Genomic DNA, 26,986 nt, shown 5'->3' on the forward strand with positions numbered 1-26,986 from the left:
TGGGTTTGGTACCCGGTACGCTCCTAGGTCCGCATGACAGCTATTACATTGCCAATTTGTTACAAACTAAACTGCGAGTGTAAAAGCATCCTTAATTGACAACTTAATATAGTGACAACATACCCCCCACTGTTGTGTGATGTACTACAACTCGCCCCCAAACTACAACAGTAATAGCTTTTTTTAAAGATGGTGTTGAGAATAAGCCCACCATAAGTAACATTCAGCCCAGTGGAAACTAGCTACGGCCTCTCCTATACTTGTGTATATTATATACGGCCCTGCCAAACATTGTGTCCAAATAGTGATATTCTCAGGAATGTCTTTCTTCTTCTTTTTTTAAACCTTATTGATTTGCTGTATTTCATTTCTGCATGACGCATTCTATAAATATGCAACCCCGCACGAGAGAGAAAGCCAGCACACTCGTCTATTGTTCACCTCATTTTGGATTCTCATTCAAAATGGAGAGAAAAACATCAAAGGCAAATAGAAGAGGACATGAATTAATTAACAATTTGAAGTGAACATATGTACACAGACCGCTGTGGTGAATTGCTATTCATTTGGAATGAGACGCTTATCAGAGCTTTGCAGACAGCAAGAAACACCTCACACGAAGTTGTATTGACACAAGCAGGCAGTAAGAAAATTCGAGAATGATTCACTTCAGAAGCTTCTTTAGCTCCTCAAAAAGAGACCGACACGCTACTGAAATATTCAGGAAAATTAATAATATGTGTTCACGCTGCTTCATAGCTCGTGGCCATGGTTTACTTTCTATTTATAGTTAAGACGGGACCCATGATTTTTCTTCCAGTGTCCTCCCATCCAAATCTGCTCTCCGTCAGCACCAGTGAGCCTTTTACGCGGGGGGTTCGCTCTCCACGTTAGGCCAATCCACAGATATGGAGGCTAATTTTTGTTTGTGCATTATTTGTCAGTTTAATTTTCATTAACTTCTGGGCGCAATGATTGATGATATAACAGATGCTCCATAAATCAGCGAAGAACAACACGGTGCAGACACAGACTTCGGCCATCACTTAAAACATCAACTGCAGCATTCGATATAAATGAAGATGAAACTCTTGTTGGAGTGCTTTTTAATGACTTTACTTTACTTTGCTCTCATCTTATAAGGAACTGACACTTGAAGCATTGGAGCAATCTGCGCCCATTTACAAAAGTTCAATAGCCCAAACACCAGCTCACCGGTGTCCCCTCACTCAATATGTTAGGCAATAGCAAAATGTATAGTATTTTTCATATAAAAAGGCAAGGGAAAAAACTGCAAAGGGCGTGCAACCACTATAAATGGTAATTGTCCTACTTTACTGTGCCTTGTATGAAACGCAGTCCAGTTTATAAATGAGACCTGCGAGCTCCTCTCCCTGTGCACTCCTGCCAGCCGGCCCTGTTTCAAATCACTCGGCCTGTGCTTTTAACTTTAAAGGGTGCCTGTCACCATGCCTTCCTCCTTCAAACGTTTGGGCTTTCTCCACTACTTGGCTATGTAATTCTCCATCATTCCCTTAATGTGGGGTTTGATGTCTGAATATATTTCACTAATGGATCATAAATAAAAATGACCCAGGTCAGCCACAAGCAAATTAGTAAATTAGTTTGCAGCTTGCCAGAGAGATGGATAGGCTTTAGTCAAACCTACACAAGTCAAGCAGAACCGTTTGGGGATGAACAATTCTGCCTCCATCTGAATAAATAACTGAAGCAAGACACAGCAAAACAAAGGTTGTCAAGGGTCAATCTTAAATAGGGGAACATTTAAATATTTATTTCCTTCCTTCCGTCTTTGTTTCTTCCTTCCTCCCGTCATTTCTTTCTTTCTTTCCTTTTCGTTCTTTCTGTTTTCCTTCATTACTTACTTTACTTTTTCTTTCTTTCTGTTTTCCTTCATTACTCACTTTTTCTTTCTTTCTTTCTTTCTTTCTTTCTTTCTTTCTTTCTTTCTTTCTTTCTTTCTTTCTTTCTTCCATCCATCCATCCATCTGTAATGACTGTTTTCCTTTCTTTCTCTCTTTCTTTCTTGCTGTCCTTAATCATCCATCTTTCCTTCCTTCTGCAATGACTGTTCTTTCTTTCTTTCTGTTTTCCTTCATTCCTTTATTTCTCTTTCTGTCTTTCTTGCTGTCCTTAATCATCCATCTTTCCTTCTGCAATGACTGTTCTTTCTTTCTTTCTTTCTTTCTGTTTTCCTTCATTACTTTATTTCTCTTTCTGTCTTTCTTGCTGTCCTTAATCATCCATCTTTCCTTCTGCAATGACTGTTCTTTCTTTCTTTCTTTCTTTCTGTTTTCCTTCATTACTTTCTTTCTCTTTCTTTCACTGTCTTTCTTTCTTTCTTTCTTTCTTGATGTCCTTAAATCATCCATCTTTCCTTCCTTCTGTAATGACTGTTCTTCCTTTCTTTGTTTTCCTTCATTACTTTCTTTCTTTCTTTCTTTCTTTCTTTCTTTCTTTCTTTCTTTCTTTCTTTCTTTCTTTCTTTCTGTCCTTAATCCATCCATCTTTCCTTCCTTCTGTAATGACTTTTCTTTGTTTTCTTTCTTTCTTTCTTTCTTTCTTTCTTTCTTTCTTTCTTTCTTTCTTTCTTTCTTTCTTTCTTTCTTTCTTTCTTTCTGTCCTTAATCCATCCATCTTTCCTTCCTTCTGTAATGACTTTTCTTTCTTTCTTTCTTTCTTTCTTTCTTTCTTTCTTTCTTTCTTTCTTTCTTTCTTTCTTTCTTTCTTTCTGTCCTTAATCCATCCATCTTTCCTTCCTTCTGTAATGACTTTTCTTTGTTTTCTTTCTTTCTTTCTTTCTTTCTTTCTTTCTTTCTTTCTTTCTTTCTTTCTTTCTGTCCTTAATCCATCCATCTTTCCTTCCTTCTGTAATGACTTTTCTTTGTTTTCTTTCTTTCTTTCTTTCTTTCTTTCTTTCTTTCTTTCTTTCTTTCTTTCTTTCTTTCTTTCTGTCCTTAATCCATCCATCTTTCCTTCCTTCTGTAATGACTTTTCTTTGTTTTCTTTCTTTATTTCTGTTTTCTTTCTTTATTTCTGTTTTCTTTCTTTCTTTCTGTTTTCTTTCTTTCTTTCTTTCTTTCGTTCTTTCTTTCTTTCTTTCTTTCTTTCTTTCTTTCTTTCTTTCTTTCTTTCTTTCTTTCTTTCTTTCTTGCTTTCTTTCTTGCTTTCTTTCTTGCTTTCTTTCTTGCTTTATTTCTTTCTACGCTGCTAGGCATTTCTGTGCTAGTTACCCAGAGTTATTTTCCAGACAGTCTAAGCTGAGGCATATCCAATAAAAAAACTAAAAAAAAAAACTGGAAGGAATATTCAATATTGTGCACCTCCACTGAGAATCCATGTTTTGTCATTCCTGTCGTCTTTGTTCTTGACATTTCTAGGGTGCAAAATGTCTATTATGACTTTACACTGCTATATTTCACATGAATTCACATTAACACATTTCCACAGAAATGATCATTTGTGCTTTCAGCTAGTGATTTCAGTCCATTATTCTGGTCATGAACCAGCCGTAGCAGGTTTAAGACTCTGATGATGCAGCGGAGGAAAGGGGAAATAGGCAGGAAGGAGTAAAAATGTCAAACTCAATGAATTCATCTTGGTAACATGTATACAGCTCCCCATTTTAAAACCGCTGTGGAGGAGAGCTGTGCTCTTAATGGCCAACGTATTTGATTACGTGATTCTTGCGTACAATAAAAACGAATTACGATAATTTAGTGCTCAGTATGGAATATACTAGACCGTGCCGAGATGGACGTTGTGACCACAGAAAAGGGTTGTGCAAAATGAATGTCACTATCTGTTTGCAACCACATCATTTCATGTTATTGCTGAGCTGGGGAATCGAAAATGAAAACTCTTATCTATGAGTGTTGTATTGATTGAAGGTGGTAAGGTAAGGATTTTCAGATAGTCAATTACTTCAGTTAGATAGTACTATTTTTGTCATTTGTTCTTTGTGTGATACAATTGCTGCAGAAGAGAGTAGTTATATGTTGCAATTATGTGTTGTCATATCTCCATGGAATCTCCATCTCTGAATGAGATGTTTTTTAGTTATTCACTAGTTTAAATAAAAATAAATAAGATCGTATTTATCATAATCTGTGACTGTCATCACTAAAGAAAAAAAAAGGAGATATTTCTACCTAATCTAACTTCAAAAATGATTAATTTAGCCTTTTTTGGGGGGGCTAAATTAATGTAATCCGATGAAACTAGTCATAATACAGTGAATAAAAATTAGTATGTAATACAACCGTTAGTTTAGATATTAAATATTTTTAATATACAGTAGATGGTAGCATTTTTTTTATTTTTTTATTATTACCTGGTCATTTTCTCACTGTATTAGTTTTGCATTTCTCTGTTGATGTATAGAGCTCAGGTTTTCATAGTTTGTTGGCCCATGAAGGCTGACTGTTTTAGTGCCCATAATAGGCTATTTTTGGATGTGGTTTCAGCAATGCCTGACAGCGTATTCGGCACATGCAGGGTGAGGGGGAATCATCAGAAATCAACTTTTTCTATCAGCTCAGAGCAATTGACTGATGATTCACTGCGACATCTCTGCTGATTTCCAAATGAAAAGCAGGAGCTTGCTGAATAAACATTCAGCTGATTGGCACCACATTGAGTTCATGGATTCTTTGATTGCGCACCAGTTATATATTATCTGTTTGTGGCATTATGCAAAATTTTATTCATGTCTAAACCATGCTATAGGCTACAATGGCAAGACTGTATGGGGTGAGTTCGCTCAATTGTTGTGCCAATTTACCATGTGTTTTTTTTTTTTTTTTTTTTATCCCTCACAATCCACTCTAACCAGACCTAATGTGCACCAGTAGAGCACTGCACTTAAATTAACTCATTAATTCAAATAATAAATAAAGAGCAACAAATAAAATCTAATCAAATTAGATAGTTGATTCTTTTTATGCAGTATTCATCCGAAAACTATTTATAAATGCATTTACTGAGTAATTTGCAGAACACATTATTTTGGATTTGTATGTATAGATTGTACATGTGCATTGACATATGTACATTCTGTATGCTGCACATACGGAACATAAGGTTTACTGTATATAGAGCCCTTTTCAGTCTATGATTTACGGTATGTGGCTGAATCCAAACTGCCAAGTCCACCCATACAGCTGGAGGCCAAATCATGTTAACATTTTTCAGAAATCATGTTAACATTTTACTCTGTCCACCTTAATTTACCTCCCAGTCTCCATGAAGGTGAACAAGCATTCTGATTAGATGCTGAGGGGTTCAACCTAAATTAAAAAGTATTTTTAAATGGTGCCTGAACCGGTCCATACTAAGCACCGGTCTATATGCAGCGTTCCCGTTACGCTCAAGGTCACGAGGGGCGAAGAGTTTTAATTGAAAATGAAATTGTCTACCTGATGGGTTCACCTAATTATGAAATATTAGAGCGGAGAGCACGGATCAAGAATGTGAGAAATTATGAAGGGATCACCTTGGAATATTATGGTTTGTGATGTGCGGTGAACTCTCATGCTGACCAATGGCAACTAATCTTTGCTCCAAATTAAAGCCTGTGCTCTCTGTCCTCGAACCAGAAACACAAATCCCATGAAATAATGAAAATAATCGAAAGGCTGCCGTCTGGCCTGAATTGCCTTAAAGCGTGCTCCTTGAGAACTATTGTATAGGCCACCTTGTCTTGGTTTTCGCACAGAAACATCATTATCATACATATGGTATCGGTTTCGGTATAGACGGGGAGCAAGATGCTGAAGCCACCGAATATGGGCTTTGATGACAAGCGGCGACGCTAAGCCTCATCCCTGGCTTCACAACATGATGACAAAAGCATATGACATTTGGAGTATGGAGTTTCTGTCTTTCCATGCCATCACTGAGACACGCTAATGGGTCCTGACATTACAGCTGTAAGAGATGCCAGCCATAAAATGTGACAGACAAAGGGTTATCTGGGGGAAAGAAAATACCTAGAACCTGATGACATCCCCTTCCGGTTCCTTTGGAGTCCTCTGGCACTGCAGGACAAATGACCAGGGCTTATCTAGGGCTGGATAGAGGAACAATCCAGTGTGTATGGTGTTAACGTTTGATAGAAGTTGCCTCAGGCAAGACACAAAAACTCAAGGCAATAAGGTCAATAGGTTTCGGGCTGTCTCTTGAACACAGCCTTGTGGCTATTTTCTATTCCTTACACTCTCTAGAAGCCTTGTCGTTCTGAGCTGCCTTCATCGTGACTTGGTGTCTTTTTCCAGAACCGTGGTGTGTCTGCTTCCTTTGAGTTTCAGACCCATGTGTATATCCAGCTCTTTTGAGTTTTCTTAAGTATTGATCGACCAACTGTATTTATATTTCATGTTTTAGCCTTTCAAAGCGCATGATATTAGTTCCACCACTATAAGCATTGTGTTCTAAGTGTTCTAACATTTGTCCTGCGATTCAGTTAATCCTCCAAATAAACAAAGAAGGCTGCTGAGAAACTTTAGAGGAATAATTGTGTTTTTCATGCGCACAAGCATGTGAAATGGCTTTTGAGAAAACAGCAAAAACTGAGAGCTCATGTATCACGTCTAATTGAATTTTTTTTTTCCTTCTTCATTTCCCCTATTGTCTCGGACCTAAACAACAAACCGATAACATCAAAGAACATCTTAAAGCCTGGCAGCTTTGAGTCTGTACATGATTTAGTTAAACCGTTGACAATTTGTTTTAGGAAACATTATCTTCCTGTTTACATTAACACCAAAAATCACATCCTTCCCATTTTTAATACTCATTATCGTAATTTAGTTAGATGTAAATAATCATGTACACAGAATTATTTTAGCTCTAATGCTTTGAGGTGAACAATAACTGGAGGTATTTTGATTAGATATTATTATATCACAGCTCTGGCCCTAATTCATGCCTGAATGTTGCAATTAAAAATTACAGGCCTGAAAATGAAAGACCTCCATAAATATCTGTAAAAAATCTGCATCATGTATATTTGTGCATGAATTTATATGTGAGTGTGTTTGCAGTATTGGCAAATAAATATGTTACTTTGTGCAAAGATGTGATGTAAAATCTAAGATTTAATGGCATATTTTAGAAATAAGGATCTTAATATACTTGCTGCACAATGTGTGATTACTTGTGAGGAATAGCATGCTGGTCTAACACACATCTCTTCTATATTCTGGGCCTTGCCGAAGTGCCGGTGACAGGCGTTTGACAGGTAGTGTAGGGGAAGAGAGTGGAGGAAAAACATGTCTTTGGAAGAGAAGCCCTGGAAATGTCTGCTGTATGGACTCTAAATATATTCATATGAAGCCATACATCGAACACATTCATCTCAACACATCAGCTGTTATATAAGATAGTGCTCTATTGTGCATTTGGAATTGAACAAGGCTGTGATGTTATGAAACATTAATGTTTGGTGGTGCTTTACAGTATAACAACTTTCATTTATAAGTCATAATGCTTAATAGGTTATTAGTGGATGCACTTTTAAATTGTTTAAATGTAATGAAATTTTGATTCATACTTGTTCATAATATATTCATATTTATATGCACAAGTCAGATTAATTGTTGTTGACAGTAATTATAAAGTGTTCATATTTTACAGTGCAGTGGCATTTTCTTTTTCTTACATGGCATATCTTTAAAAATGTTGTTGTTTAAATAAGTTGTCTCAGTGAGACCTGCCATTAAAGCTACACTGTGTAATTTTTTAAGTTGATTCTTAGCAAAAAACTTGTTCTTTCAAAATTATATGTGGTCATTAATGTGAAATTACTTCTACCAACTAATCAAGTATTCTCGTAAGCGTAGAATCTGCCATTTAGAATACATACGAGCGAGTCGCGTTTGAATGGCGACAGCCATGTTGCGCCTCCATCTTGAAAATACATTAGCCAAAGAGGGACATACCTGGAAATTCAAGCTTCGCCTTTCGCGTTTTTACACTCAGTGGCACCGTAACGAATGCGAGGGGGAGATTACTCGCGACTGCCGGCAGATTTGAAATAATACGGCCACCGTAGGAGTTAAAACGCCCTCAGAATGGGAGGGGCTAGAAAGGAATAATCAGTTGGTCGTCATATACAATTTCACCGCTAGATGGGCGAAAATCCTACACACTGTAGCTTTAAACTTTAAATGGTAAACATGGGAAAAGAAACAAACATTTTATGGAGCACCAAAAATGTAAGACCCGAGAACATAGCCTTTAAGTTAAGATCTTCCTTCATTTTATCTTTGGGTCACATTCATGAAACACAAGCATTTTTGTGTAAATCATTCGGAAAAATGTTCTAACATAGTTTTCAGATTCATGAAAGCTCTCAAGGTTGTGCAAAACATCCAAACATTTTGTTCCTTTAGGCAAACTGATGACACTGCATATTGAACACTATTTACCATAAAATGTATTCTTTCAAAAGTAGTTACCCATAACATTCTTTTCCAAACTTCATTGAAATTTAATTGATAAACAAAAATGATTAAAAACGGCCACATAGTTTTTTTCCCCCCCTTGTTATTAGTAATTATTATTCTGAGCATCAGTAGTATGTCTGCAAGAATACTTAAATTGAATTATTTTGGGCATATGGCCAAATAGTCTCTTTTCATTTATGTAATATACTGGAGCTAAACCAGAAAAGGGAGTCCAGAAGATCCCACCACATTCCTGTACTCACATAGTTATATTCATGGAGGCGGGATTATGCAAATTTTGAATGAATTAACATGCATGTTTAACTATCAAATCTGAAGTTTACGAAATGTTTGTAAATTGTGTGAATGTGCAAAGTTCTCTGAATTTACTCATAAAGTTATGAAAGTTTCCCAGGCCAATTGACCTTTAGTTGGACTTACTATAAACCTTACTGACTTAAACATGGACTACGGAAAAAAGCAATGGAGGTAATGACGAAGGCACAACATATGCACATATTCCAAAACTGATGGTGTGTCCCCTTGATGCCTGAAAGACTTTCTCTTCCATGCGGAGCAGAGGCAGGCGTAGAGACTTAAAGGAGTGTTGGGGTCAGGGATGGGTGTGCTATTCTGTTTACAAGAAAGTGAGACAAATCATTTCCTTTTCTTTTGCAGAGAATGAGAGAAGCAAAAATGTTTAACATTTTACAACAGCTTAAGAACTTGAAAATGTGATTTATTGAAATCATCATACCCCCTGAGGTATCCCAGGCCATCTTTAATAAATAGCAGACTACTGTCACAAAGTAAGTCACTAAAAAAAACATCAGCTCTCCATTTCTTACAGCAGCAATGGCAAATAATTCACAAATCCATCAAACCGTATGCCTAATAACGTAGACAACATCTCCTCCATGTTGGGAAATGTACAAACCATCTCAAACAGACGCCCTCACAGCACTCAGGTTATTCTTAGCTCTTTTTTAGAGAATTGGACATGGACCTTCTTTGAATCAGATGTCGAATAGAAAGCGCATCACTCTGAGGCATATATCATGGAAACAAAGAGACCCTGAAGGTTGTTTATTAAATATTCCTAACAGCTAATTAACCACCCCCACTTCTCCGGATCGCCATTGTTAACGATTCCATCATTTGCAGGTCCATTTATTTTGCGAGACAATGGAGCGAGCGTGGCAGCTAGCCTTCTGTCCTGCCAGTAAAGGCTTGAAAGATGGTCCACCTTTGATGCCATGTACTCACTATCTGCCTGACCATAGAGGCAGTTACCAAAATATATTGCTGAGGGGAAAAGAACAAATCACAAGTGACTAGCAGATATATTGCAGATCCGGAGGCATAGTTTATTCCCTCCCATCCCAAAGGAATTTATTTGAAGGTATGGACTATTGTGTGTTAAAAGTTAAAAGCCCACTGGTGTTCCTGTATACGATGCTACTATGGCTGCAGTATGAAAGCGATAGATAGGCCATACATCTACACAAAACCAATACGCATGAATTTGACGTCTAAACCAGTTTTGGATCTTTTATGTTATTTTCCTCCTATTTGATATCATATTTCCCCACAGCAACGTTGCATTGTAGTAAACACATCAAAAACAGCCCTAACAGAATACCCAATAGCTTAAAGCCTATCTGCAGATGTACTTGGCAAGCCTAAAAACATATTTTGAGGACTACCAATGGTAACGGAGTTCAAATCAGTCACCATGGAGAACATCCCAGCTTTACAAACTGATATGAATGGCGCCTGAGTTTTCGAGTAGGCAGTGCATGGCTCTGTGTGTGCCCTTGCCTCCAAAGCTTTCTGTAATCTCTCACACATATTGCTTCATCCATCTTTGTTATCTCTTCATAAGAGCACCAGCTCCATATACAAGGCGGATATTTTACCCCAAAGAAATTGTTTCCTTCCTTTTACATTTCAAAAAGTGTTGCCCATTGAACATTTCACTTTACTTTGAGATTTCTGCACATATGTAAATTCGGCCTTTCACTTTGCTTTTATCCAGAGTGGAGGTACATACTGGTCTGTTTTATCTTCCCATAAATAAGATACATTTCTTGAAGCGCATTATGCTCTTTATATGGCAACGTTAATGTATTTGGTCCTGCCGGACTAGATCTGCTACACTGCTGTTGATTATTGCTGCTGCAGTGCAACTGTGGACTTGCTACTGCTAATAGATACACAGACACGCTGCAGTGAACATGTAAGATATGCTGCTACTGCATAAATAGACATACGTAAATCCAGTAGCAAATCTAGGCAGGTGGAGCGTTTCAGGGAAACTCTGCAGAATCAACCTACAGCAAAGCCCTATGATTTCCGCGATGCGGAAAACGCGGACAGAATCGCAGAATCCAGTCATAAAAAACAGAATTTACTGTATAACGTCGAATTTCATGGAATTTGTCACATTTTTGCTGAATAGATAAAAAGCAGGTCAGTTACACTTAAAATGAATCGTTATATAGACTAGTGTCTGTGAATATTATACTGCAAAAATACTATTTAAATATGAATCCTACATGTTCCGCGTATCTCTGTGAAAAATTAATGGCGCAGACGTGCTGGTTTTTATTTACCAGGTAAAGACGCTCGCTGTGTTTTCAGCCTCTGCCACCTCACTATATAAGGACATAAATGCATGAACTTCATTTCTAGAGCCGCTCTGAGAGTCACTTCATGAGCACTTTACCATTTCATTTAAAAAAAAAAAACACTTCACAGCAACCCATCAAAATAAAAGTTTGGTTTAACTTGAAGTTGTGACAGAAATATATTACTGTTGTACAGAAGAATTTAGCTACGTCTCAATGTAATAATAATGCTAACACTAACAAAAATATTATCATCAAACTTGTATTTTATTAATTTATTTTAACTTTTATTGTATTTTTGATTAAATAAATGCAGACTTGGTGAGCAAAAGTGACTTCTTTCAAAAAAAAAAAAAAACTTTTGACAGGTCCTGTAAGAAATTCATCATTATGTACCAATTTCTTAACTATTGATATGGCATATTTGTTTTTTTTAAACTAGAAAAAATATCTAGCGCTCCAAACAGGAAAAAAGTCCTGGTACTGCAGGTCCTTGTACTACAGGTGCGTAGAGCAAATGGTATATTGAAGAATGAACAAAAAGGGTGGCTAACCGCACACTGATCCACTCAAGACTGGAAAAGTCTTCAAAAAATATTTATTTTATTTTATAAATTGCATCGTGCAAAAAGTGCAAAGTGCATGTGAGTTAAAAACAAATAGACACCAGCAAGCAAACGTTTCAGCACATTGCTATCTTCAGTGCTCCTTTGTTCATTCTTCAATATCATTTTTTTATTTTTTTTATTTTTTTTTACTTATTTGTCACACCACACAATTAATTAGTCACAGGACCATTTACCATAAATAGCAAATGTCATTAAAATGGTGAAATAAAAGTTGCAGCACCTGAAATATGCACTTCCCCTTACACATTATACACTCACCTAAAGGATTATTAGGAACACCTGTTAAATTTCTCATTAATGCAATTATCTAATCAACCAATCACATGGCAGTTGGTTCAATGCATTTAGGGGTGTGGTCCTGGTCAAGACAATCTCCTGAACTCCAAACTGAATGTCAGAATGGGAAAGAAAGGTGATTTAAGCAATTTTGAGCGTGGCATGGTTGTTGGTGCCAGACGGGCCGGTCTGAGTATTTCACAATCTGCTCAGTTACTGGGATTTTCACGCACAACCATTTCTAGGGTTTACAAAGAATGGTGTGAAAAGGGAAAAACATCCAGTATGCGGCAGTCCTGTGGGCGAAAATGCCTTGTTGATGCTAGAGGTCAGAGGAGAATGGGCCGACTGATTCAAGCTGATAGAAGAGCAACTTTGACTGAAATAACCACTCGTTACAACCGAGGTATGCAGCAAAGCATTTGTGAAGCCACAACACGCACAACCTTGAGGCGGATGGGCTACAACAGCAGAAGACCCCACCGGGTACCACTCATCTCCACTACAAATAGGAAAAAGAGGCTACAATTTGCACGAGCTCACCAAAATTGGACAGTTGAAGACTGGAAACCTCAATCTAGTGTATCATAGGGCGTTAAAAATACATAAACAGTCATCATTGGAACGTTCACCATTTATTTTTGGGGATTAGTGTTTTTTACATTTCAAATAGTGGCTGAATTTATTGCTTCTCTTCACACACTGGCCCATGTACACAATAAGTCCTCCTGGCAGGGAGGGAGAGCGCAGCATGGATCTTGTAGCACTCTCTATGTTATTATCATGATCAGTGCTGATTGCTGATTGTTATGGTGTTTGTACCTCTCTTCTATTCAGCCCATGCTGTGTGTTTGGGCAGTGCTGATTGTGTTGATGCTAACACCCCCTTCTCGTGTCTTCCTAATGGATGAGAGGTCTGAACACACGAGAGGAGAGGAGAGGTAGGACCACGCCAGACATAATGAACACCAGACAATCAAGACCATCAGTCCACAGGAGAGGAAAAAGAAAAGTCAAGTACTAGAGGAGTAGAGCGTGGCCAATCTTTTGTCCCCTCCAAAAAAAAAAAAAAAAGAGAGCTTAAATTCCCTTTACCTCTCATTCCCAACTTTAAACACATGGAGAGAGAGGGATGTTTGAAAAGATAGGACACCAGCATCTTATTCTTCGAGTGTGTGAGTGACAGCATAAAGATTTACTTATTTTTGTACTTCTAGATCAGACACCAAATGGAATCTTTTATCCCCTGCTTGTTTTTAATCAACGCTAACAAAAGAAAAGACAGTGGAGAGAGTTTGACCCGCCGTGTTCGGGGGACAACCTCTTTCTGTGGTCACTTTGTCCCTGATTTTGTACTGTTATTTGTTTTGCTGTTTTAATCTCAGCCAAGTCAATAATATTCTTTGTTGTCTGAAAATGGTGTGTCGGGAGAAAAAAAGGTCTCCCTCTTTTGTTGAAATTACCTGCCTGTGACTTCTCTCTCCTCAGGACTCGGGGATGAAGTAATCATTAAATGTTGTTTTCTGCCCGCAATTACTTTCCGTTGCATTGGGTCAAACACAGCATGGATAGAGAAGAGAGTGAGGTGGGATGGAGAGGCGCGTGTGTGAATCAGGAAAAGAGGAAGTAGACTTGGAGAAAAGTTTGATACTTTATAAGTTTGGCGTCTGTTAGATTTTGAAAGAAGTCTCTTTTGCTCACCAAGGCTGAATTTATTTAATTAACTGTTCTCTATGGTAATATATTTTAAAATGAAATTTATTCCTGTGATGGCAAAGCTGAATTTTCAGCATCATTACTCACATGATCCTTCAGAAATAGGGATGTCAATTTGAACAAATTCCCATGATCGATCGTCGTTTAAATTAACAATCAATTAATCGATTAATCGTTAGCCGTAACACTGCATTATGAGTCTGCTGCAGTGGCATGTGGCCAACAGACAGGGTGTCCAAATACTGCACAAAACGCTATGTTCCTCACCAGATGAATGAGAATGGTTTTTAATCTAAATAAAGGGCTAGTAGGATTGTAAAATGTTTCAATGTGATTGATCATTTATTTAAATTAATTATTTAATAATAAAATATAACGACTAATGAAAAGTGTCACCAACGCCTCAGATGCGTGCTTGGAATATGTGACTGTTGTGGACGTGCTCTTCCTGGAACAACGCACTGAAAATGGCAACTAAACCCAATGAGTTCACAACGATTTAATAAAACAGTGTTCTCATGTTATGTAATATGACAGTCCTAATCATAGTTGTTATTAACCGTACATTGCTGCTTGAGCTGCGCGCTGAATGAATACCGTTAAACTGGAGCACTTTGCTAGCGCGTTATTTAACTCAAAGAAGCGCATCCTATATGAGATTAATCAGATATATACAAAATAAACATAATATTACAAATTATATCTGCACAAAATGAAGCGAATGCACAAGTGAACTTGAACTAAGTAACGTGCCATTCAGAATTACTCATGTTGTGGACGCGCTATTTCTGGAGCAACGCGACTATGGCAACTAAACCCAAATAATTCACAAAATATTTGATTACAATATTGTTCTCTTTATAATGTTATGTAATATGACAGTCCAATAGTCTGCCGTTTGAGCTATGCACGCTGAAACCGAAGAGGATCTATGGAAGCTTGTTTCCGCCAATGAATAATAAATAAATCATAATAATTGCGACTTTTTATCTCACAATTCTGACTTTTTTTCTCACAATTGCGAGATATGAAGTCAGAATTGTGAGAAATAAAGTCGCAATTCTGAGAAATAAAGTCGCAATTGCGAGATATAAAGTCAGAAATGCGTGTTATAAAGTCGCAATTCTGGGAAATAAAGTCGCAATTGCGAGATATAAAGTCACAATTCTGAGAAATAAAGTCGCAATTGGGAGATATAAAGTCACAATTGCACGATATAAAGTCACAATTGCGTGTTATAAAGTCAGAATTGTGAGATATAAACTATTATGAGGTAAAAAAAAAAAAAAGTCTGTCTTTTTTTCCCTTAGAATTGGACTTTATATCTCACATTTCTGAGAAAAGATGTCAGAATTGCGAGATATAAACTCGCAATTGCGTGTTATAAAGTCAGAATTGCGTGATATAAACTCGCAATTGCGAGAAAAAAAGTCAGAATTCTGACTTTATAACACGCAATTCTGACTTTATATCTCGCAATTCTGACTTTATATCTCGCAATTGCGACTTTATTTCACGCAATTCTGACTTTATAACACGCAATTGCGACTTTATTTCACGCAATTCTGACTTTATATCTCGCAATTCTGAGAAATAAAGTCAGAATTGCGAGATGTAAACTCGCAATTGTGAGATAAAAAGTCAGAATTGCGAGATATAAAGTCAGAATTGCGTGTTATAAAGTCAGAATCGTAAGCTTTACTACATTAACTCTTAACCAAATGCATCCTATATGAGATACATCAGATATAGATACGTTAGGCCTACACAAAATAAACACAACATTACAACTTACATTTGCACAAAACAAAAGGCTGCGAATGCACACGCAAACTTATAGTCATGATGAAGGTGTAAAATGGTCCCAAACATAACTCCGGCATGCTCGCTATACATGTTTTACGGTTGAGCAGCACGCACGTGCATGAACCTGCTTAATCGATGATCGGTACGTTTTATCGATTAAATGTATTATCGACAATTAATCGATCGTTGATTAATCGTTAACATCCCTATTCAGAAATATTTCTAATATGCTGATTTGCTGCTCAAGAAACATTTCTGATTATCATTATGTTTTTAATATTATTACGTTGAATGTTGAATTATGTTGTATGCTGCTTAATATTTTTGTATAACCCAAAATGAAATAATTTAAAGTATTCAAGTATTCATTTCATGGTACTTGAATGGTATCTTAACGAATGGTGGTATTTTAGCACTTAAAAGAGATGCACTTTAAAAATTATAATTTACTCAACCGAATGTTGTTCTTGTAGATATTAAATGTTATGATATTCAACTGTAGTTACATTCTTTTTTGGATGAACCATTCCTGTAACTATTCCACACACACACATTCCTCAGATAAATATAAAATCATGTGGGTTTTGCGAAAAAAAAAAAAAAAAACTAAAAAGATGGCTTTTTCCAGCCATTTTAGCTACTACTTTTAACCAAGTGGTCCCAAGATGATTTTTAGTGGATGTATGAAGTCGGTTCGGCTAAAGTTCACACAGGTGTCCTATTGCAGACTCACCACAGGTGTAGTTTATCACATTAACGTTCGACTAACGTTTGACAAGCATAAAAAGCCGAAATACTTTTTTGTCTTAGCCCTATATAAGAACTTTATAGTGTTTCAACTCATTTTTCGACTTGGTTTTACTCGAACAAAAGCACATTCATTTAGCATAAGAACATTTGCAATCATTAATTAATGATTGTGACTGCTATTAATGAAAGGCCACTTTTTTTATAGCTGCACTGTGAAATATGCACCTTAATAAAAAATGTGTTCAGATGCCGTCAGTCGACTCCACCCTTTTAAGAGAATAGACATTTTATACTAGACAGATTTTGAAATATATCACATCTTCATACTGCCACAGAGGTTTTCATTTCATAAGGATTGAGGCAATTAGATGTGGTTTAAAAAGCTGAAACAAATGGTTTAAATACATTAAATAATTTCAGACTATTTAGCAAAAATGTATAAGCCTTAGTTCTTCCACAACCAATTTTTGTGAATGCAACGTATAAGCAAACATAATAATTGTCGAATTAAATAGAAAAACACTTTTAAGTATCCGCAGTAACAAAGACAGGTCACAGTTGTTGTGATTAATGTATCTGTATGACAGCACTCTCACTGTGAATACGCTCGTGTTGTAAGCGATGTCTGTTGTGCAGGTGTGAAAGATTATAAACAACTAGCGAATTGAGAAGATACAAGCCTGAACATTTGCCAAGCATAAAGCTGATGCTTCCCTTTGTAAGATGCTTTTTCATGAGGAGAAATCATCTGTGCCAGATTTTTATTCAAATACAGGAAACTGCACATGTGTTGCCCTGAAGTTTTTGTTTTTCTTTTTTTTTACTGCCGACTAACAGATGGTGGGATGTGTACTTTATGTATTCAGGGGGCCATTATTCAAAAAAACTTTTCTGCTGGACCCTAGAGCAACTCAGCTGTGCAATAGTGAATTATAACTTCCCGATGAAACTGTCATGCTGTTTGTCAATCAGTCATTTAATCTCAACAAGGGCATTTTTCTTCATAAACTATATACTGCACGTATAGAATTCCTCAACTCTCTATTTGTCACTATTCAGTTTTCAATCAAGTCAGTAACTGCACTGAATAACAATTACATAATGCAATTTAATATTATAAAAATATATATATACACACAAACTGTATGTACAGTATATGTATATATGTATAGATGTATAGATGTATATATGTATAGATGGATAGATGGATAGATGGATAGATGGATATTAGGGCTGTTAAAAGATTAATCGCGATTAATCGCATCCAAAATAAAAGTTTGTGTTCACATAATATATGTGTGTGTACTGTGTATAATTATTTTGTATATATAAATACACACCCTTGCATGTATATATTAATAAAAAAAAGCTTTATTTATATATAAAACATTTATATTTATATGTAATATAAATTATATATAAATATATACAGTATATACATGCAAATATTGTGTGTGTATTTATATATACAAAATAATTATACACAGTACACACACACATATTATGTAAACAGAAACTTATTTTGGATGCGATTAATCGCGATTAATCTTTTCACAGCCCTAATATATATATACACACACACACACACATACAGTTTGTGTGTATATTACTTTTTTTGTATAATATTAAATTATTGCATTATGTAATTCTTAACAGATTATTAGTCAACATAAATTCCATGAAATGTTTCCATATAGGATTGTGCATTGGCTACCAATTTAATTGAATTTGTTAACGAAATGCATTATAAATTGTTATCATTAAGATTAATCCAGAAAGCAGGACTCGTAAAGATGCTGAAAACCTCCATATGGAAAATATGTTGTATGGCTCCACGGAGCCCGGAATTTCCTTAACATATTGCATTCGCTGGAGTGTTGCATGCCCCTGGCCTCCAGTTGTAATTTATTTTTGCGATGCATGTCACACTTTACATCCCACTGTACATTTGTACATTTGGGACTTCATGAATATATAATAGCAAAGAGCAGCATGAAATCATACGGATCTCCTCTGCAAAAGTAAAAGTGTAAATCACTCATAAGCAGCGATGAAATACGAGAGTGGTGCTGGAGTGGAGCTGGTGATGAAATGCATCTAGCCTGGAGTAAGTGGCCTTTCCCTGATTCATGAGAATGAAAAGTGGGCCTCTTATTTCACCTGATGGTTTTGTCCAACCCTTGAGTGAAAAATGGCATCTTTCCCCTTGTAAAACACCCATGGGGTTAAATAGCTCCATTATTATTAATGACCATCCATTTGCCAATCTAGATGTGGAGTCAGAGTGGGTGTGTAATAAAATGATAAAGTCCATGTAATTACAAACTCAATTATTATCTTTCAAATTTCATTTTGTTTGACAGCATGGGATTTGTTTGAAGTTTATGCCCTTTGTTCAATCTGTATTACACGCATATACAGAGACTGAGACCACATTGAAAATTTAGAATTCAAAATCTAATTTAAAGTTCACTAATTCTAGTCCACTAATCAAATAAGTGTATTTGTGACGCTGACCATATTTTATCCTTCACAGATGGTGAGTTGGTTGTTGCTGAAGCGTGAGATGCTTGTTAATCTCAGTTTAGAGTCAATCACACAAATGTGTTTTTTCTCTAGCAGTAGTTCTGGTTTCCAACAAACATCTTGTTCAAAACTCTCTTAAATGAATTAGCTCATTTTTAACTATTAATTACACTAATGTGTAAATGTATTACTAACTAACGTGTAATGGAAAATAACCTACATTAAACAAGATAAATGCTAAATAGCAGTAGTTTCACTGGTGCATGCACACAGAAACTTTTTTTTTGGATGGGTCAAGAAAGTCCAGGTCTTTTTAAGGTTGTCAACTGATTAAACTGTAATAATATCCTGAATTCAGTATGCATATTCTCTCTTGTCATGTTCTTCTCTTGTCCCCAAGGGTTCTAACTGTGCTCATATCAAGTGCACCAATTAAATACATGTACAATTTGCATACATGGCTGAAAGGATACTAAACTTTGATCAAATATGCCACAGTCTGCCCCCTCGGTGGGCATGTTTTGACTCAATGAACTTCATGAAGACTCATTACTTGATCATTTGCATAAAAAAAAAAAAAAACATCACCCTTAAAGGGATACTCCACTTTTTTGGGAAATAGGCTCATTTTACAACTCCCCCAGAGTTAAACAGTTGAGTTTTACCGTTTTCGAATCCATTCAGCCGATCTCCGGGTCTGAGGGTCCCACTTTTAGCATAGCTTAGCATAATGAAATGAACCCTCTCTCAAAAAAATGACAGACGGAAAATGAAAAGTTGCGATTTTCTAGGCTGATATGGCTAGGAACTACACTAGAAAAGTATATATATATAGAAAAATCGCAACTTATCATTTTCCGTCGGTCTTAGTACACGATGTAACTACAGAAGAGTCAATTTTTAAATAGGAAAAATATCGAAACTCTGTGTTAATTTTTTTGAGAGAGATGCTAATGGTCTTGTCCGGTTCAATTCATTATGCTAAGCTATGCTAAAAGTGGGACCCCCAGACCCGGAGATCGGCTGAATGGATTCGAAACCGGTAAAACTCAACTGTTTAACTCTGGGGGAGTTGTAAAATGAGCCTATTTCCCAAAAAAAGTGGAGTATCCCTTTAAACCTTTGCCATGATCTCTCATGAAACTTTTATTTATGCTGTTCAACACAACTAAAAAAAAAAATTGAAAAATTGAAAAATTCAAAACAGACACCAAAAGCAATGTTACACTGAATCCTGTATTGCACTTTTGAAATAACATTCTATGTTTATTGAATTGAAAAAAATCAAGGCTGAATTATCTCGTTCATCACGCAGAAATGTGATGTAGGTGCTACAGAGCCTGGTTTTCTTAAGCTCTACAGTCAACCAGATAATGTTTAGACAGGATAGAGAGAGAGAGAGAGAGAGAGAGAGAGAGAGAGAGAGAGAGAGCAGGGAGCGATGATGTTCTGTATTTATGCAATTAGCTCTCTAATTGGTAGTAATGGGTTTGCACATGCTAACATAATGACTTGAGTAATCATCTCTGTGGCATCCTTGATGTAAATCCCATCAAGATATATTCAGGTTGTGCTGCCTTGCTTAACAGCCCTGTCAGAAATTGTCATTTGTGCTTATTGTCTGACTTCAGCATGTCCGTGTGCTGTGAACACTGTTTCATCGCACTTCCAGTGACCCATACTGTCATATACCGTGCTTTCAGTTCCTTTATGTCACTATACCCCAGCAACATGTCTGTTAATTTTATGTTAACTGTTACCTTTTCCTTTCCACAACAGCATTTATTGTTGTACAACCTGGTGTATCTGTGTAAATGGTGAGATGTCACATTTAACGAACTCTGTAACAATTACTTTTCAGTTTTTTTTTCTTTTGTTTTAGTTGGGAAAAATAAGCTCAGGTTATGGAACAAAAGATGAGGCCTTTGAGGTTCATCATACGGGAGCAATCTGATTACCAATCTCTGACGACAGTGTTAGACAATGTTTGCAGGGGAAGATTGAAAACATTTTCAAGCGTTCGCACCGCTGTAATTACAGGTGTGAATCAGCCCGGGACTTCAATCAATAACCAGTGGCCATTTTGCAAAATGTTTCAATCTATAGACAATTTGCTTTGAATGCGAGCCGTTATTAGAAGCTCTATTACTCTCAGAGTAAATAGGCTTGGCATTTGTAAGCGAACGTTTTGCAAGAATGTAAATATAATTTACCCCACACAGCATTCAACTTCACCCAATCATCTGCAGGAGATCTTTGTGGAGAAATTAAAAATGCTGTCTCTTACCCCCAAACGCAAGGTTTTGCAACAAGCATTTATGTATGCGGAGACCGGAGCACAAGGGGTCTGATTCTTTTTTAAAAGCTCGACGGGAGAGTAATGATACCCCCTGAATACAAAAAGCACTTAAACAGCATCAGAGTGAGCCACTGCCTCCGGCTGACGAAAGCATTCAGCGCTGTCACCCACATCAGTCAAGCAGTACTAGTCCCTGTGGAGGAGAAACTGATACGGACTACATTTTTGGAGCCGTTTAATGTGAAATATCACATGCGAAAAATAGTAGCTCTCCTGGCTGTTGACATAGCGCCACTGTCAGCTCGTGCTGTGCCTCTGCACGCTGGAAAGCCACGCAGCGTGGCTTCAAAACACCTTTTACACGTAATGTAATTGCACACACACTCTCCTCTGCTTGTGCTGATTGACTTCACACATGCACACACACATAGACCTGCTGGGCAAATGCACTAAAGGTGGCTACAGACTTGTGCTAGGGCCGCTACATGTGTCTGCCTGCGCAAGTATCTGTCCACCGTGGCGTGATGCGCTCAGCCCTCAAAAGAACAATGGCTCTGAAAGACACCTCCAATTTCCAAAGCAGCTCTGGGGTGATTTACAGCAGCCTCCGAGAGCGACCTGGCCAGGACTCATTCTGCTTGCTCAGAGAGTGAGTGAGCGGCATCATTTTTCCTTAATGAAGTTAGTGACCCTCTGAAAGGTGACACGTTTACCGCTCCACTGATTTATGCACTGATGCTCTGAGGCAGACTATAGCAGAGTAAAGACCGGGAGGATGTGGCCACATCTCTCTCTCTCTCTCTCTCTCTCTACATTCTTTCTGTTTCTAGCTTTCTATATTTGTGCTATTCTGTCCAGTTCCCTGGTATTTAAACAAACCGACATGCAAAATACAAGCATATTACAGCTCTGTTCCAAAACCTAGTAAAATGCCTAAAGCCCACAATATACTTCGTTTTTTTCACAAATATCAGCATGAGCACAATATGCACATACTGTACATGTGCAGCCAAATATTTCTAACCGTGCGTGCATACTGTATGCTTAGATCGCTCATGCGCCTTAGTTTGTCCACAAGGCAACAACACTGCCCTGTCGAAAAGGAAACGGAAGAGACAGAACAACAACAAACTGTACAGTATGGGGATTAATGCTGCATTTAAGATGAAGTCGGAGGTGGGAATGTCCCAGTTGAATATTTCCAATCATGACAAAATCATAAATTAAAGTTCCGACTGTTTCCATTCAAGTGAACTTTTGGAATGTTTAATAAAGTGGAACATTATTCCAGACTTTAGCTCTGGATTCTTGTCTATCTATTAGTTATTGAACAAGTAAAACAGACATTTATTTATACACAAACTATTGTTATAGTATATTTATTACATATTAAATGTTCATACAATACATGCAGCAGAATACACAAGTGTATTTTTACATTCCACATAAACCAGCTCTGTATGCTCATTGGTCACCTCCATCTTGGAAATGACACCAAATGAAGCTTCACACTGGAGGTTGGGGTTGTCTGACTTGTAGTGGCAATTCATATGTTATTTTCCACTGGGAGGCTGTAAACTGTTTTTATTGGTGTTTCTTAAACACTGAACACTGTTTATTTGTAATTAACATTTCTTGGATTTATTGACAGATGTTTATGTTTATTAGCATTACTGTGGCTCAAATCCTGCAATTCCTGTCAAATACATAAATGCATCATTCTACTTCTCCAACAGGAGAAGACAAATGTCAACAGGTTTGCCATCTCTGAACTGTCAACATCTCAGGCATTAACAAATCCATGAGATTTCATTGAAAATATTGCAATATTATGCAGCCTATGGTTCCAAGAATCATAGATAGTTATTGTAGGTTATCTTTGATGATTAATAATATTTATAAGAGCTTTACCCGGTATTATTTTGCATTATGCACAATTATCTAACATTAATGATCAACCAAATCCTGTGAAAATCAGATGCTAAAGACTATTACAGATTCATACATGAGAATAACCAGACTGATCTCATGAAATGGCGTATGTATGACACGCCAATTCGTATTTCCATTTTTGGCGTGCTATCAACACGCATAATCGCTTTTCAGCGTGTTTATCAACGCCGTTGACTTAACGTTACATTACTCTCTATATAAATATATATGACTTACCCCAACCCCGTCCCTAAACCTACCCGTCACTGGGGTTAATACCATTTATGAGTCTTCCCCTACCATCCTAGTAAAAAAATATCGCTCCCCAGATGTAGATTTACATTTTGCTTCGTTTCGCTCGGACATTTAACGGCGTAGACATACACGCGGAAGATGACGGCGTGGACATACACGCGGATAGCTCAAAATGCGTATAGATAACACGCCACTTGACTTGAAAGTGGCGTGTATGTTTACGCAAAGTCATGATGTCATGTTGGAATAACTATGGTTACATACGTAGTCATCTTGCTCTTGAGTGGACCGGCTTTGACTGTTTTCTCGGTGTGTAGACAGATCTGCAATACTGCTCTCAAGTTCACATTTGATACTCTTAAAGTCAGCATTAAATATGGTGGATGGCTTACGTATAGTGATATATTACGATATCTACGTATAGTAAATAATGTTGCTAGCCAGACACGGCAAGGTCAAGGGTTCAATTCCAAGGAAATGCAAGTGCACTGTAAGATAAAGTGCAAGATCTGAACTGTAGAACTGTAAGATCTGAGTTCCCTTTGCATGATATTTGTTGGAAAACTATATTGGCTCCTGGTGGTAAAAAAATAACCTAAGCATGTAGTGCAAGGGGAACCAGACTTAGTCGCTTTTAATTATTTCTAACACCTTTACTTATGCAAATATGCGAAATAATTTCTAGATGACAGCTTGAAGGGGGGACCAGTGATGTTCAGGCCCTTTTCTTAGCGGGTTAAGATATACATCAGCCGCTGTAGGGCTCCCGCCTGCCTCCGCGAGCACTGTTTTACATTCTAATTATTAGAGTTGACAGGCTTTATGGCTGGGGCTCAATACTGAGGCCTTTTCCTTGGCACATCTTGCATGTGATGTCAGAGCAGGTTTAATGAGATAAGAAAGTTTGAGTCCTGTAGTTTACTGTTCTCTTTCCTTTGAGTGAATCACATTCCGATCCTCACAGCTACTGTAGGACGTTTGCCGAGCCTAGTACTGTACGTGTCAGCTGCGTTAACAAGTAGGCGAAGGAGGAGGAATCGCTGCATTACTGTTTGATTTATCTTAATTGACTTGATTTAAGTGGGAGACATCAGCAGAAGAGAGGTGTGCCACGATGACTAGGATTAAAATAAACAATGGTTTTATAGCAGTTCATTAATTCTTTAATATGTAAAAAGCCAATCTCAGACACAAACAACAGAGACTATTTTTAAGATTTAATTAAGCTACAGGGAATTCAGTTCATATTGTAGGTAAACACTCAGGACCATGGGAATACCATTTAAATTAAAAGAACTGGTGTTGTTTTTCTCATTATGAGATGAATTAAACATTTATCACTGCCTTTCATTTCTCTCAGAAGCTGACATTTACAGGTCACCTTTTGATAGCGCCAATTTTTTATTGTCTCCAAGTGCCTTGGCAATAAGAGAAAGTATGATTTATTTTGTCTTCTTGTGTTCACCTCTTGACTGAGCCTTCGCATTTGTCATTTCATCATCCACAGCTATTGAAGTCAACCTGCAGAAGGCTCTCGCCGAAGCCTCGGAGACCTGTACCCAGGAATGTCTGATCCTGGGTCATTCTGACAGCTGCTGGATGCCGCCAGCGCTGACCCAATTCCAGACGTCCGGCGCCGCCACTCTGCCCTCCTTTGGTTTTCAACAAAGCTGGGCGCGGGGGACCAATACGGATGGGCGTCACACTCTTGGCAGGTCAGTGCCCAAAGATGATCTGGACAAAGGGAGCAACCGGCCCCAATTCTACAACACACTTGACAGACACTGCAGCAAGAAAGAGGATACTATCAAGGTCATCCCTCTAGCCAGCTTTTCTGCCACGTCCAGCCCTCAGACGTCCGCGAGCGGAGGAGCCTTCCTGCGCGAGCATCAGCTGTAGAAGCGAGGGTAGGCCTCGGAGCACGGCATAATGAGAGTGATTGAAAACGAAAAGCTGACGGGTTCTGATGATTATTAGCATATGTCAAACGCTTCTTGACACGTGATATTTTTAAACACGGCAGAAGGGGAAGTTAAAGCAAAGGACAGTAGCTTTCAAGATCCTCAATGAAACTGAAACATGTACAGTAGACAAATGGTAGATATAGACCAAAGTAGCTACTCAAGTAAAAAAAAAAAAAAAAAAAAGTGGTTTAAATATGTGTCTTAGTGACTGATTAGTGGCAAATGAATTAAGCTTTACTGTTGATCAAAAGGGACGAGATTTTTATTTCATTTTTTGTGCACATTTTGAATGCAACTTGACAGCAAATTACTTTTAAGTGTACACTGCTGGAGGAAATCATTGCATACGTTTACATGCACACCGATATTCCTACTTAATTATGAAATTGCACTATATAAAAAAAAAAAAAAAAACTCATGTAAGCGTCATATTCTTGTTACTTAAAGAAAATGTGTGCATATTCTGAACATTACTTGGTCTAATTATAAATCCGTATCCTTGCACGTCTGCATTTCAGCAGTTAGCGGTCTTCGCGAGTTTAATTGGTGCTCACTAACGGCGAAGCCAGTGCTTATTTCTTTGTGCTTTGCACATGAACACACTCATAAACAAAACAATGAAAATTAGGCTCTGAGTTAAGAACCGCATTTGGGAATATTACGACGCATGTAAGCGTAGTCAATAAGGTTAAGTGTTATGTGTGAGCGCTCGGTGACCCTGGTATTTCTTTCGGCTTCGGTGAGGTGTGTCGTTTTCCAGCTGAATTTCTGAGTCAGTTTTATTCTGCTAAATAAACTGAGACCTAGTTCCATGCCTCTTAATGTGCTGCTTGCTCTGTCAAGACTACAAATACAGCCAAGCCTCTCTGCAAAAATTAGTCTTGCTCGGTGTTAACGCATAGAAACTTTTATATATTAGGGCTCTTTTTTCTTGTTAAACTTTGACGTTAGCTCTTTTCTCCCTGGTGAGCTTAGAGCCTTCCTCTGATTTTCAGCGTGTTGGTAGTTTCCATGCACCTGACACCCTTTCTCTCCCATTATAAGAAACCCGCTTATTTTCTACATTATCTCATTAGCTGAGGCACAGACACGGCTAAAAAGACATCCTTTGTTTTTTCGCACCCTTACATCAAGTTTTCCTCTTGATATATATAATGTATGCACCACAATAAGTGCCATGGAACCAATTACAAGAATCTCCCAATAGTATAATTACTTTGATCAGTAATCACTGTAACCGTTATAGAAGCCGAGTGCTGCTCTATAATAGTATAATTGGCTACCTTTTGTATGTGCGTGTGTGTGCGTATGCGACTGCTCGTTAGCTAAATGGTACGCACTTCTTTTTAAAACTTACGAAAAAATACGTTTGTGAGATTTATATATAACGATGTCAAAGAAACAGCCTTAAGATGTAGATGTGTATTGTATGGATGTGATGACTGCTTATTGAAGTAGAAGTTTGCTTACAATCGTGTCACATTTTTGTCAAAACATTCAGTATATTCAAACAGAGACATCAAGTAATCCCTTAAAGAGGCTATGCGGATTGAGAAATCAGCACAAATTTAATTCGCTAACAGTCCTCCTTAGTATATACTGATGACACAGAAATATTTGGGTCAGTGATCCAAAAAATTACTTCACTATGAAATAGTGTGCGTGCCAGCGACAAGAAACGTGTCACAGCGAAGACGTGTTGGAGTGTGTTGATGTGAGAGAACTGACAATCACT

At 37.4% G+C, this 26,986-nt stretch overlaps 1 protein-coding gene across 3 annotated transcripts in view; it reads left to right on the forward strand.

Moving 5' to 3' along the window:
- The window catches only part of pcdh11 (protocadherin 11), a 179,162-nt gene extending 153,514 nt beyond the window's left edge, over positions 1-25,648 (forward strand). For 2 of the 3 annotated variants that reach the window (XM_084430315.1, XM_084430316.1), the window contains exon 6: positions 24,795-25,648. In XM_084430315.1, the coding sequence (XP_084286441.1) occupies positions 24,795-25,186 (392 nt within the window). In that variant the 3' untranslated portion in view covers positions 25,187-25,648. The remainder of the gene's footprint in view (positions 1-24,794) is intronic. The other variant, XM_084430317.1, reaches the window with a different exon arrangement.
- Positions 25,649-26,986: the final 1,338 nt, after the last annotated feature.

The sequence above is a fragment of the Rutilus rutilus genome (genome assembly GCF_951802725.1).
Source record: "Rutilus rutilus genome assembly, chromosome: 14".
NCBI classification, from domain to species: Eukaryota; Metazoa; Chordata; class Actinopteri; order Cypriniformes; family Leuciscidae; genus Rutilus; species Rutilus rutilus.